Source organism: Gopherus evgoodei, chromosome 5 (genome assembly GCF_007399415.2).
Source record: "Gopherus evgoodei ecotype Sinaloan lineage chromosome 5, rGopEvg1_v1.p, whole genome shotgun sequence".
NCBI classification, from domain to species: Eukaryota; Metazoa; Chordata; order Testudines; family Testudinidae; genus Gopherus; species Gopherus evgoodei.
In genome coordinates, this window is record NC_044326.1 from 62,035,380 (window position 1) to 62,050,289 (window position 14,910).

General features: G+C 38.8%; 1 protein-coding gene across 4 annotated transcripts in view; it reads left to right on the forward strand.

The window, feature by feature from the left end:
* SORBS2 (sorbin and SH3 domain containing 2) overlaps positions 1-14,910 on the forward strand; it is a 248,694-nt gene that overhangs the window by 203,680 nt on the left and 30,104 nt on the right. For 3 of the 4 annotated variants that reach the window (XM_030563381.1, XM_030563382.1, XM_030563384.1), the window contains 5 exons: positions 883-2,466; positions 6,832-6,920; positions 9,247-9,293; positions 11,191-11,305; positions 11,401-11,529. In XM_030563381.1, coding sequence (XP_030419241.1) covers positions 883-2,466; positions 6,832-6,920; positions 9,247-9,293; positions 11,191-11,305; positions 11,401-11,529 — 1,964 coding nt within the window. The remainder of the gene's footprint in view (positions 1-882; positions 2,467-6,831; positions 6,921-9,246; positions 9,294-11,190; positions 11,306-11,400; positions 11,530-14,910) is intronic. The other variant, XM_030563383.1, reaches the window with a different exon arrangement.

The window sequence follows — 14,910 nt, forward strand, 5'->3', positions numbered from 1 at the left end:
GTATGTAAAGTAAATAAGCTTTTTAAAATGTTTAAGAAACTTCATTTAAAATTAAATTAAAATGCAGAGCCCCCCGGACTGGTGGCCAGAACCTGGGCAGTGTGAGTGCCACTGAAAATCAGCTCACATGCTACCTTCGGCACATTGCCATAAGTTGCCTACCCCCGTCCTAGACCAAACACAACTGTGTGCAAAAGTCAAAATCCAAGTGTACAACAAGAACTGTTTGTCAAACATAAATTTACATTTGCTCATTTTTGGCATTTGTTTTTCATGTTATTCTTTAACATCTATATTTTGGTAGTATCTAAAGGCCAGATTAGATTGAAAGCTATAGTGGTAGGTTCTGTACAAACAATAGATTATGGTTCCTGTCCCTGAGACGGGCCTGAGACAAAGTTCAGTTCTGCCTCTGGATTCATGCTTTCCCAGAAGTAGGGTGTCTTCAGATCCAGACTTTTGGTTTGGTCCCATCTCTATCTCTTCTGTAGTTGTATTGCCTTTCTGCCAGCCTCAGAACCAATGGTACCTTTTTATATGTGGTACTTTTAATGTAAAGATATGCACTGCCTTAACACTCTAGTATTTAAATGTGTTTTATTATTAATAGAAACATATGGCACTAAATCCTTTCTGATGTTTAAATTATATGGAGTACGTTTTTACAGTTGGAGAATTAAATAATTGTTTAGCATGGATTATTTGCTTTTCTCTTCTAATCTTTAGGAATGTGTATGCTGTACTTGATTGCTAGATTAGATATACCAGCTGCTTTCTCTTTTCTGTTCTTTCTGATATATACTGACATTATTTCCAACTTTTTGAACCTGTTAATTTCTGGCAATGTCTCTTTTTTACCATGCTGCTCAATGGATTATAAAGGTGGAGATATTAGTCAAGTGTATCCATCCCTTTTCAGTTATTCAGTGCACAACCACAACTCTTCAAATGAATTAGATTATTGTAGCTCTTATAGACAGCATTTGGCTGTTCCAAGTGATTCAAGAAGGGCAATCCATTATAAGAATGGCTGGCAAATGACTCGTCAGAATGCAGAAGTCTGGAGCAGCACAGAAGAAACTGCCTCTCCCAAGCGGAAATCTCGTAGCTGCGATGATCTGTTAACAGATGATCATGATAGCTTTCCTGATGCACAGGCCAAGTCTGAAAGTATGGTATCTCTCATTTGCGAGGAGGATTCCAAAGGCAGTTGCTCATTGACCTGGGCCTCCCTATATGTTCCTGAGAGCCGCAGTACTAGTCGGTCAAGAATTCGTCATAGATCTGCACATGATACCCCAGGATTCCTAAAAATGTACAAGAAGATGCACCGCATCAATCGCAAGGACTTGATGAATTCTGAGGTGATTTGTTCTGTAAAGTCCAGAATATTACAGTATGAAAAAGAACAGCACAAAGGTATGCTTCAGGGCTGGAGAGAGTCTTCTACTGAAGAGGTGCCCAGGGACATGGTGCCTACGAGGATATCCGAATTTGAAAAATTAATTCAAAAATCAAAATCAATGCCGAATTTAGGTGATGAAGCATTATCAACAGTAACACTAGAGCCTCCTAAAAATGGCTTCTGTTCAAATCGGCGATTTTCTATCGAGTCCCTGCTGGAGGAGGAAAATCAAGGTAGACATGCCATTCAAGTACAACGCAACTGCAAGCCTAAAACTCTGGTGCCAATTCATATTGAAGTGACCAGTGATGAACCACAAAGATCGCATCTGGAGTTTTCTGACAGTGATCAAGATGGAGTGGTCTCTGACCTCAGTGACTTTATCCAGATAGAAGGCTCATCCTTTTGTAGTGAAAGTGACTTTGACCACTTTTCCTTTACATCTTCTGAGAGTTTTTATGGATCAGGCCACCATCACCATCATCACCATCATCACCATCATCACCACAAGCATCTCATCAGCACTTGCAAGGGGCGATGTCCAGCATCCTACACCCGCTTCACCACCATGTTAAAGCATGAAAGGGCTAAACAGGAAAGTACTGAAGATCCAAGGAGACAAGAAGCAGAATCTGGCCTCTCTAAGATAGCATTCCTAGTCAGTCCAGTGCCTTTCCGGAGGAAAAAAAGTTCAGCCCCTAAAAAACAGACTGAGAAGACTAAATGCAAATCATCTGTGTTCCAGGCACTAGATTCTGCTCTTAAAGATATCTGTGACCAAATTAAAGCAGAAAAGAGAAGGGGAAGCTTGCCTGACAACAGTATATTACACAAACTTATTACTGAATTGCTTCCAGATATACCCGAAAGGAATTCGTCTCTTAAAGCTCTTAGAAAAAGTCCCATGCACCAGCCTTTTCATCCACTGCCTCAAGATGGTGCCATGCATTGTCCACTGTACCAAAATGAATGTGGAAGACTACCTCTTAGTGCCTCTTTTCAGGACATGGATACAACCAACAACAACAAGCAAGACAATGATAGTGCACTGTGTTTCCAAGGTGGATTACCTTCCTTTCTTTTATTCTTGTGATTGAGTCATTCACTCTTGTTCCTTTCATTTCCAACCCTTTGTCACTTCATTTTTGAGTATTTGTTTATGCAGTTTAGCATAAGTGTTTACCATATAAAGGGCATGATGAAGAAAGAGTATTATTTTTACATAGCTATATGTGATAAATAATATAAGATGGATAGAGCAGTTGTCCATCCATAACAATATAGTAATCTGGTTATCAAATGGTGACAGCATTATTTTACAATTAGGTGATCAATACAGCAAAGTAATATAATACAGTAAAATAAAAAAAATTAAGGGAGAATCCCTGTTTTCAATAATTGGAGCTTTACAACGACAAAGATTTTCTGATAATTAAAAGGTATAATAAATATATGCATCATAATGTGATGACCACGGGGAAAAAATGCAGTAGCTCTTCCATTTTGTTTATAATAACAAATGTGCACTGCACATTAATAATATTAATAAATAATGTCATACTAACAATATTTTTATGTACAACAGATGAAAATCTGAACGTTTTATAATGAATTCTGTCCATTTTATAAAATTGTATTCAGTCTGTCACAAATGTTGCTACCTTTGAGCAACACAACTTTTTTGTGAATAGAACTCTAGGCTATTTTTAGTGAAGGTTCCGTTTCCACTGCTGAAATGATACACTTTGCAATTTCCATGGCAGCAAAATTATTGAATGTAAAGTGTCTCCATTAAATTTTGAGAGAGAGACTATCCCTTTGAAATGGCAAACAGAAAATGAAAATAATCAAAACTTGAAGGATACTGTCAAGGTGAATACGAGTAGAAACTGATCTCTCTTGACAGGAATCCTGTTTTAAAGTTCATACCATGAGGAGTTCATTGTTCTATTTCTCTCTCTCTTTTTTTTAATCATTGCTTGAGTTTAAAATATTTTTTAAAGTTTGACTGCCCGTGATATTCCCTGTAAGCAAACTACTGTAACAGCATATGTGCACAGATGTATCTACTGGCACACTCAGAGAATTGAATGTCTTTTGTAAAGACATTTCAAACCTGAGTTTTTTATTTTAAAAAGTGATCAAACTACTCAAGGTAAGAATGACAAAATGGACTGCCAAAGAATTCTGGTTTTAGACATACCCCTTTAAAGGTGTCTCTTCAGTTATTATGATGATCACTTTATAAGGCTATTCCGGAAATCATGTAATTGAAGCAGGGGGAAATCTATGGCTTTCTAATATAAATTGTGGAGTATACTACTCTTATTTTTTCTTTAACATTCTTGTCCTGTGCTGAAATTTTTGCTAGTGCCACATTTGCTAAAAAATATCAAGTGTATTCTGCAAGACTACTGCTGTGTTATCTTAATGAGTTAAATAAAATACACAATGGAGTCAGTAAAACCTCTCTTGCAAAACATCATTAGTTTCATCAGTCATGGTTTTGAAATGTCTTTAATTATTTCCTGGCATTGAATCATAATGAGTCATTATAAACAGAACCAGAAATGTGTATAAAAGGATTTAGATGCAGCTCTCATTTGTATTTGCACAAATTGGAAGCAACTCCTTTGAAGTCACTGGGCTTACCCTAGATTTACACTGAAGTAAGTGAAAGCTCAATCTGTCCCTATTTTTTCAAATATAGCTCCAAACAGGTTTTCTTCTGGAAATAATGATCTCAGGAACTTTACCATTTTGTGTCCTGTCTTTGTGCGTTTCTTAAAATAATTTTTTGCAGTCCACATTATTTTTAGCTGAGTTATATGTTTTATATGAAATGCACTTTTCATAATATATTGATATTGAAATTCTACACTTCAGATTATCAGCAAAATCCTGCCCAAGAAAGGATCCAAGAAAACAGGAGAGAGGGATCTCTCCCCAGGACTTGAGAGCAGTAGGAGGTATCACAACTAGCCCTCTTGTCCATCGATCATGTCTGCAATAGGATACCGATGGCAGGGAGAGGGGCATGTCCAGCAGCCCAGCCAGCTAGCAAGCATGTTGTTATCACTGGCAAGCATAGTTAGGTGTGTACTGTTCTCCTTGCTCTGAGAAGCAGCAAAGTACAGTCTCTCCATAGTGTTTCAGTCCCCATTTAGAATCCTGCCCTAGTCAACAGGATGTCATATCAAACAAGACCTACCAGGTATCATGTCTCCCCTCCCTCATAATATTTACAGATTTAAATTATAGCTTGTCTTTTATACATGTGATATTGGTGAAAAGGGGACAGGGAGCACCCTAGAATACCCAGGCAGGAACAGGACAAGATTTTGGCTGCCAACTGACTAACCTACTATAAGGGTGTCTCTAGCCCTGCGGGTACGCTCAGCCCTCCAGCAGCTTGACCCTTACAGAGCACACACCACTCCATTTTGGAGCAGCAGTAAGACGTAACTGCTGAACATGCTGCCTCTAATCCCTCCGGCAATTTTCCCTGCACAGGTAGAATGGCTCAGTAACCCTCCCATTGGCTACTACTGCTTTGCTCCCCCTTCAGACACACACACAAAGGTGACTCAAAAGAGCAAGGGCAGTTCAGTGCCCATTGTATGGATTGGACAGAAATTCCATAATACTGATAGATGTGTACAATTTCAAAGCTATTTTGTGTAACTGCTAGGGTTGCTTAAATAAAATGACCACCAATCCAAACCTTAACAGATTGGAAATTCACAACTTAAAAAATAACCGTTGCATATAATGGCTTCAGTGACGATGCAGGACCTGATATGATGAAGATGGAAGTATTGCAGTGACACTCAGTTCCTTAATATATAGTATACAATGCATGTTAGCAGGATGTTCCATTGGCCTCGTACCCAAGCTGATGATAACCAAAGTATTATGCTAATATGTGCTTCGTTCCATGCTATGTATTGTGGGACCAGTTGTGTTTCTGTGAGGCACAGCTGCACTGAAAGAAAGGGAAGAGAATACCTGTGCAGGGGTCTCTGGTGTCATGTCATAAAGAATCACAGAAGACCTTCTTATAACTTAGAACAAGGAGCTTTAGTGAAATAAACTAAACTGTGTTATTCCTTAAGCTGCAGTGTTTGCTCTGCTCCACTGCAGTGTTTCTGGCCAAAACCTTCTCAGTACCCTTCCTACCTGGCTTACTACTATAGTTTTAAAGATACAGTGCATATATCCCAACATCTGGAGACTTTATGCCTGTGCAGGGAACATAGGCCCACATTCAGGAAAGTACCCCTAATCCAGGAAAGCACTTATGCATGTTTAAGAGATTTCCAGAATTGCCACAATGTACCTGCTGCTGTGAGTAAGTTTATGATGAGCAATTAATACACCTTTCCAATCCCCATCACTGCTCTACAAACCTCCATTATACATCAGTTGCCTTAGAGCTATGCTTTTTAGAGTGCAGTACACCAGAGAGCATTGAGATCTCTGGTTTTTCTGTAAGAGTCAAAGAAGTTTGACTCCAAAGTGATGAATTAAATGCTTTCAGTTCTTTGTTCTCAGTAGTACTTCTTGACAGAGAGAGAGGCTTGGTAGGAACAGATCATGTGAACTGAAAAAAGAGAAGCAAACATTATTATTGTTCTCTTCACTAGCAGATGTCAATGTGGCACTAGAAAAATACAGTAGCGGAACTCTCATGAGTGAATGAACCATCTCCTCTTAATCTCCAAAATTACCATAGGCTTGAAATAATTCCCTTTGTTTTAATTTCACACAAGCAGCCCACAGGACCATATTGAGTGCAAGCCTTTCATTTAAGAACTCTTCATTTTATTTTATTTTTTCAAAATTTATTAAAGTAAATATGCACATAATGACAATAGCAAACTGTGCTTTACAGCAAATATGCCCTCAGACTGGTAAGTAATGATTTATACTCCGTATCTTAACATAAAAAGTTATTATATGACAATAACAGACTTTTAATTTTCCACGTGCAACTTAATGAATGCCTCAGGTAAAAGGGAAATCCATATTGCAGAAAAAAAATCTTGTTAAGCTTTCTCTCATTGTGGCATGCTTTAAACACCATCCATGCATGTAATTATGTGTTTACATTGTTATGACTCAGACATGTTTCTTGAACCCTTCTGTATTTGAACCCAAGATGTATTTGTTTATGTTGGTAGTGCAGGAACTATACTCCATCTCTACTGTGGGTCAGATGAACATTTGTGGTAGGGATTTATTGTCTGTTTTTTCCCTTTAAAAAGGATATTTTAATCATCATTAATGTCATGTAATTTTTCTGTTAAAGGGGAATGAAAAGCACTCCATTTCTAGGTGTAGTTTCCCTTTAAATAAAATGTAGCAGCACCGCAGAATTAATTTGCTTCCGACTTAAGATTCATGCAATGACATTTTATTTGCAGTAGACCAGGAGTCTCCTGGGAGCTATTCTGCTTTGACTGATGTGGGTCGATGTACTCCACGGGAGAGAAGAGGAATTCCAGACAGAGAGGTAGTTAAACAGGAATGAATAACTGAGCGGCATCCAAAGCCAAAAGAGCATTTATGAGACAATCCAATAACATTTACAAGATAAAGTTTTGTGTGATGTTAAAAAACTGTAATGATGACGATCATAGGAGCATTTAGACAACCAGTCCTGAAGAGAGGGTAATAGAAATTGTTTTTAATGTTGCATGAAGAACAACATATTTATCTTTCTTTAATGATTAGTACTTAAGATGAAATTGTATTTTCTCCTGATGTTTAAATAGACCAGGACACTCCTGCTGGGAGTCTGCTGATATTTTATGTCAGAAAGGACTGAGAGATGGCAGATGGGACAATAATCTAGAGGAAAATGGCAGTTCTAGTGTGAAGGCTCTGATGAAAACCAATGACTGTGCAGGCTAATATACTGAGTAACTGTCTCAGGTGCTTTTAGGGCTGCCAGGAAGAAGATTTCTGCTCCAAAATCACTTATATTTTTTCCTATGCAAGAGTCTGTTTGAGTACTTTTAGCACTGTCCCTAGTTTCTATGGCAAAATTTTTTAATTGATTATTCTAATTACATAGTGATTGCTTATGCTTCAGACAAAAAAAAATTAAAACCTTAAAAAGAGAGAGAAAGCATAAAGGCAGCATGAAATGCCAGCATAGTAGAAGGAATGGGAAACCCTGGAATGTATGTGTGGAATGTATTATTGAGTTTATTTTAGAACTTTTCTAGTTTTAGAACCAAGAACCTCTCCAAACTTTTTTTCGAGGGTTTTTCTCCCATTGCAATTGAGGGGGGTAAATTCTCATAAACCAAACAATGTCTTTAGACCAGAGGTGGTTCAGCTTTTTCATAGAGCCACATTTATACAGAGATTTATCTTGTGTATCATCTTCCCCCTCACTCATGAGTTCACAGACTGACTACCCTGTCCTTCACAATGAGACAGACCATGTTCTCTCCCTCTCACGACATGGGAGACTAGTAGTAAAAAAGTATTTAATTTATTTTAAACTGCCTTTTATTGTAATTTAGTAGCCAAGAACAAGGTGAGTTGGTCAGAGGGTGTCAATCAGCTCTCCTCAGGCAATGAATGGTCATGGGACCATAGCTTAAGAACCTTTGCTTTGGGCCAATCTGCTGGTTTAATGGTAGCATATAATGTTATTACCTAGGAGATTTGAGATCAGACCTACTAGGTCCTAGGTTTCATAAGACTACTATTATGTAACTCCTATTGGGAGAAGTAGACTCATAGACTTTAGGGTCAGAAGGGACCAATATGATCATCTAGTCTGACCTCCTGCACAAAGCAGGCCACAGAATCCTACCCATCCACTTCTATAACAAACCCCTAACCTATGTCTGAGTTATTGAAGTCTTCAAATTGTGGTTTGAAGACCTCAAGCTGCAGAGAATCCACCAGCAAGTGACCCACGCCCCACGCTGCAGAGGAAGGCGAAAAACCTCCAGGGCCTCTGCCAATCTGCCCTGGAGGAAAATTCCTTCCCGACCCCAAATATGGCGATCAGCTAAACCCTGAGCATGTGGGCAAGACTCACCAGCCAGCACTCAGGAAAGAATTCTCTGTAGTAACTCAGATCCCATCCCATCTAACATCCCATCACAGACCACTGGGCATACTTACCTGCTGATAATCAAAGATCAATTGCCAAAATTAAGCTATCCCATCATACCATCCCTTCCATAAACTTATATCTGGCTTTAAGACTAAGCTTGATGTCTTTTGCCCCCACTACTCCCCTTGGAAGGCTATTCCAGAACTTCAAGTAGAGTGGAGTCTAGCTCTTGTTCTTCACTGAAAGAAACTGCCACAGTGTGAACTAATTAATGGGAAAAAAGGCAGGTTCCAAGTGCAGGGACAATGTTCTGCTATTCCTTCCTAATCAAATTGAAAATCACATTTCAGTCTGAAACTATATAACTACTAATGTTATAAGCAATCCTCAAGATGACTCTAATGGAAAAAGATCAGAGAAGTAGAACATTGCAGAAGTATGACTTTGCTAACTTTAAATATAAAGGTAAAATGTTAAAAATGTCTGCCTAATGTTAGGTTCTTATGTCTATTTTTAGGCACCTAAATAAATGGTTTTCTTTTCAAAAGTCCTGAGCACTCAGCAATTCCCATTTACTTCAGAGGGTACTGCATGCTTTTGAAAATAAACCCACGCATGCAAGTGTTTGAATATGAATTTAAAAGAAGTGTAACCTTTAGGCACCCATCTTTGAAAATCTTGGTTTATATTTTTACAGGCTAAACATTATTTTTATAATATGATAATATTACATGTAAGTATTAATTACTTTGCTTTTCAGAGGCTGCCAGCTCGAGCTGTATATGACTTTAAGGCTCAGACCTCTAAGTAAGTATTAAAGTTTTGTTAGTTAAGAGTATGTATGAATGCAAGGGCAACACCTGTCTCAGCCAATGGTCAAAGACTGTGACAGTGTCAGCAGTACATTTCTGTTGAGGGATACCAGCCTCAAGAAGCTACCCAGAACTCTGCTCTGCCTAAGCAGTAGCCCATGAATAAGTAAGCTGTGTAAGAAGCTATTTCATATTTAAAATGTTTGAATGATGAAACACTGATATTTGTTCAAATGTGGGAGTGGCTTTGCATCCTCAGCACATATTTTTACCCTGTTGTCCTGGCCACCAGTCCAGGGGGCTCTGCATTTTAATTTAATTTTAAATGAAGCTTCTTAAACATTTTAAAAACCTTATTTACTTTACATATAACAATAGTTTAGTTATATATTATAGACTTAGAGAAAGATGTTAAAATGTATTACTGGCACACAAAACCTTAAATTAGAGTGAATAAATGAAGACTCGGCACACCACTTCTGAAAGGTTGCTGAGCCTTGCTGTAGACTATAAAAGATCCAAAAGTGCACCTACATTCCATCATCCATGTTGTCTCATAAGATCCCCAGTGTTTATCCCATTTTTTTCATAAATGAGGGGCTAACATTATGTCACCTAAATTATGCTCCGGGTCTTTAAAATTAAGGGCATCTAGAAGTGTGTGCGGAGTAGGTTATGGGGATATGGAGCTTGAAAAGTAGAGGGATAATATAGGAGAGAAGACAGTGGCCAAGATTTTCAAGTCACTAGTGATATTGGATACCTGAATTTTGGGGTGTCCAACTTGAGATACTTTAAAGGGACTTGATTCTCAGAAAGTGCTAAGCACTTGCCAATTTGGACACCAAAAAACGGAGCCAACCAAAATCACTAGCCAGCTTTTAAAATCTTGACCAAGATTTTCAACATAGACCCATTTCAAAGGGGTATATTCTGTGAGAATCAGGACAAAAAAAAATAGAGTGGACCAAATTCTGCTCTCATTAATAGTAACATAACTCCACTGAAGTTCATTGAGTTAAGTGGTTGTAATTGAAAATAGAATTTGAACTTGTATTTAAAGAAGAGAAGATAAATTTGATAGGGAAAGGAAAATTATTTCATATTTCTTAGAGTATTACAAACAGTTGAGATCAAAAACTATTCAAAAACTATCCTGACAATAACTTTTACATTTGAACAATGACATAGACCTCTCATCATGTCTTTTGATGCCCTTTTGACCTAAATATAAAGGACTGTTATGTGCACCTGTATTAGTAATTCACACAAAGATAGCTATTGACTGAATCTTCATGCACAGTAAATGGAATGTTTGTTTATACAGAACATAATCTTGTCCTTTAAACCAGTGAACCATGCAGAGTGGGATGAGTGGGTCAGGGCAGGAGGGTGCCTGAGCCAACTAGTTGGGGTAGAGTAGGGTAATTCATGGAGATATGGCAGGAATGTGCAGTGTAGTGAGCCTTTCTGCTTTTATAAAAGGGAGCAACAAAAGGCTCTCCTGTCCACCTATGGATCAGCAGCTGAAGTAGCATCCACACAGGAGGGACAGAAGACACCGAACTTGCATGCAGATCCACATGTATTTGGGGCTATGATGTAGATCAGGCCTATCTCTTTAGTGGACCAAAACCAGAATCCAAACCCAAATACCCCAAGTTTCAGATTCAGATCTGATTCTGAATCCAAACATTGCTGCTTGTGCCAATCTGCAATTTACAATTATTTCATTATATATTACTCACTGGGATACACAGTACAGCTATGATGCTCCTTCCTCGGATAATTGTTGTTAAATTACATGTGTAAACAGCACTAGAACTTCTGAAGCAATTAGAGCAGCTCAATCACAAATCTGAAAATGTCTGACTAAAATAAATCTGTTACAGGGAACTGTCCTTTAAGAAAGGAGATACTGTCTATATCCTCAGGAAAATAGATCAAAACTGGTATGAGGGAGAGCACTATGGAAGAGTTGGAATTTTCCCAATTTCTTATGTTGAGGTTGGTCTGTTGTTTTAATTTCTGGGATTAGTTTTTAAAATAGATGCACAAATTACATGGAAATAATGCAAAAAAAATTCATGTTCTCCTTTCAGAAACTTTCTCCCCCAGAAAAAGCACAGCCTGCCAGGCCACCTCCTCCAGCACAAGTTGGAGAGATTGGAGAAGCTATTGCCAAATATAATTTCAGTGCAGACACAAATGTGGAACTATCATTGAGAAAGGTAACATCTAGAGTTATCTTCAGTGAAAAACATCTACACTGAATAACTGTTTATAAATAAAACTTAAAAACTTGAATGTAAATGCTATTGTTTCACCTACTCTGAAATCGCAGATGGGCTACACACAAAACAAAATACAACTAGTGGGATATTTGCAGAGAACTTAATTAACCTTCTTCGCTTCATATCTCCAGGTATCTATCTCTACATTTGTGAAGTGATGTAAATGTGTTATGCAAAACAGGTAATTAGGTTGTACTTGCCTGATTTGCACATGCAAACATCAAGTTGCATGTACAAATCAGGTAATTGGATGCCTAATTGCCCAAGTTGCATGTATATTACCCATCTACACATTTTTCAGTTGCCTCTTTCCTCAACCACAGTTGTGGGGCCTGCAATTTTATAGGTGCACCCACTGTTCTGGGTATATAACAGGAGATTTTAAAACTCTGATGGCTTGTCTATGGACATTTTTGGAAGCCCCTGTGACATACTGTGGATTACCCAAGCCAATAAGGAGTTCTGTCACAGTCTGCCTTATAACTTTGGGTTCCTTAATACTACTCTGCTATGACTCAGAACCCTGACAGCCTACAAATAGGTCTCAACTCTGGCTTCCACCAGCCTATTTACTCTTTGCAGGATGACCTTAGCAACCCCTTCCGATCCCAAGTCCCCGCAGATCTGTCTCCCTGAATTCTTAACTACAAGATACTCAGACTTTTCCTCTCTGGTTTGACACCTCTGAAGGAGTAAAACCTGCCCCCAGCAATCAGTTCACTTTGGTGCACACACTTCACACTGTTTGCATACCAGAGACCTGCTTGGGGTAAAAATAAAGAAAAAGTTTATTCAGTAGAAAAGTCAAAGAAGAGGACTCAAAGGGAGAACAAACGAATACAAGTTGCACAGAAAATAAACAGGAAGACACAATCTCAGGCTTTATGCTTCTATGTTGAAGCCAAACAGCAAATGAAGCCAAACGGCAAAAATTAAGATGTCTGTACACTAATGCGAGGAGCCTAGGGAACAAAATGGAGGAACTAGAGCTACTGGTGCACGAAGTGAAACCAGATATTATAGGGATAACAGAAACGTGCTGGAATAGTAATCATGACTGGAGTACAGGTATTGAAGGCTATGTGCTGTTTAGGAAAGATAGAAATAAAGCCAAAGGTGGTGGAGTAGCATTGTACATCAATGAGGAGGTTAACTGTAAAGAAATAAGAAGTGATGGAATGGACAAGACAGAGTCTGTCTGGGCAAAAATCACACTGGGAAAGAAAGCTACTAGAGCCTCCCCTGAGATAGTGCTTGGGGTGTGCTACAGGCCGCCGGGATCTGATTTGGATATGGATAGAGACCTCTTTAATGTTTTCAAGGAAGTAAACACTAATGGGAAATGTGTGATCATGGGAGACTTTAACTTCCCAGATATAGACTGGAGTACAAGTGCTAGCAAGAATAGTAGGGATCAGATTTTTCTGGATGTGATAGCTGATGAATTCCTTCACCAAGTAGTTGAAGAACCGACAAGAGGGGATGCCATTTTAGATTTGGTTTTGGTGAGCAGTGAGGACCTCATAGAAGAAATGGTTGTAGGGGACAACCTTGGTTTGAGTGATCATGAGCTAATTCAGTTCAAACTAGATGGAAGGATAAACAAAAATAGATCTGGGACTAGGGTTTTTAATTTCAAAAGGGCTAACTTTAAAGAATTAAGGAAATTAGTTAGGGAAGTGGATTGGACTGAAGAACTTGTGGATCTAAATGCGGAAGAGGCCTGGAATTACTTTAAGTCGCAGCTGCAGAAACTATCGGAAGCCTGCATCCCAAGAAATGGGGAAAAAAACATAGGCAGGAGTTGTAGACCAAGCTGGATGAGCAAGCATCTCAGAGAGGTGATTAAGAAAAAGCAGAAAGCCTACAAGGAGTGGAAGAAGGGTGGGATTAGCAAGGAAAGCTATCTTAGTGAGGTCAGAACATGTAGGGATAAAGTGAGAAAGGCTAAAAGCCAAGTAGAGTTGAACCTTGCAAAGGGAATTAAAACCAATAGTAAAAGGTTCTATAGCCATATAAATAAGAAGAAAACAAAGAAAGAAGAAGTGGGACTGCTACACACTGAGGATGGAAAGGAGCTTAAGGATAACCTAGGCATGGCCCAATATCTAAATAAGTACTTTGCCTTAGTCTTTAATAAGGCTAATGGGGAGCATAGGGGTAATGGAAGGATGACAAACAGGAATGAGGATATGGAGGTGGATATTACCACATCTGAGGTAGAAGCCATACTTGAACAGCTTAATGGGACAAAAACGGAGGGCCCGCACAATCTTCATCTGAGAATATTAAAGGAACTGGCGCATGAAATTGCAAGCCCGTTAGCGAGAATTGTTAATGAATCAGTAAAATCAGGGGTTGTACCGTATGACTGGAGAATTGCTAACGTAGTTCCTATCTTTAAGAAAGGGAGAAAGAGTGATCCGAGTAACTATAGGCCTGTTAGTTTGACATCTGTAGTATGTAAGGTCTTGGAAAAAATTTTGAAGGAGAAAGTAGTTAAGGACATTGAGGTCAATGGTAATTGGGACAAAGTACAACATGGTTTTACTAAAGGTAGATCGTGCCAAACCAACCTGATCTCCTTCTTTGAGAAGGTGACAGACTATTTAGACAAAGGAAATGCAGTAGACCTAATTTACCTTGATTTCAGTAAGGCATTTGACATGGTTCCACATGCAGAATTATTAGTCAAATTGGAAAAGATGGGGATCAATATGAGAATTGAAAGGTGGATAAGGAACTGGTTAAAGGGGAGACTACAACGGGTCGTACTGAAGGGTGAACTGTCAGGCTGGAAAGAGGTTACTAGTGGAGTTCCTCAAGGATCGGTTCTGGGACCAATCTTATTTAACCTTTTTATTACCGACCTTGGCACAAAAAGCAGGAATGTGCTAATAAAGTTTGCGGATGACACAAAGCTGGGGGGTATTGCTAACACGGAGAAGGACCGGGATATCATACAGGAAGATCTGGACGACCTTGTAAACTGGAGTAATAGTAATAAGATGAAATTTAATAGTGAAAACTGCAAGGTCATGCACTTAGGGATTAATAATAAGAACTTTAGATATAGATTGGGGGTGCATCAGTTGGAAGCAACAGAGGAGGAGAAGGACCTTGGGGTATTGGTAGATCACAGGATGACTGAGCCGCCAATGTGATATAGCCGTTAAAAAAGCTAATGCGGTTTTAGGATGCATCAGGCGAGGTATTTCCAGCAAAGATAAGGAGGTGTTAGTACCGTTATATAAGGCACTGGTGAGACCCCACCTGGAATACTGTGTGCAGTTCTGGTCTCCCATGTTTAACAAGGAT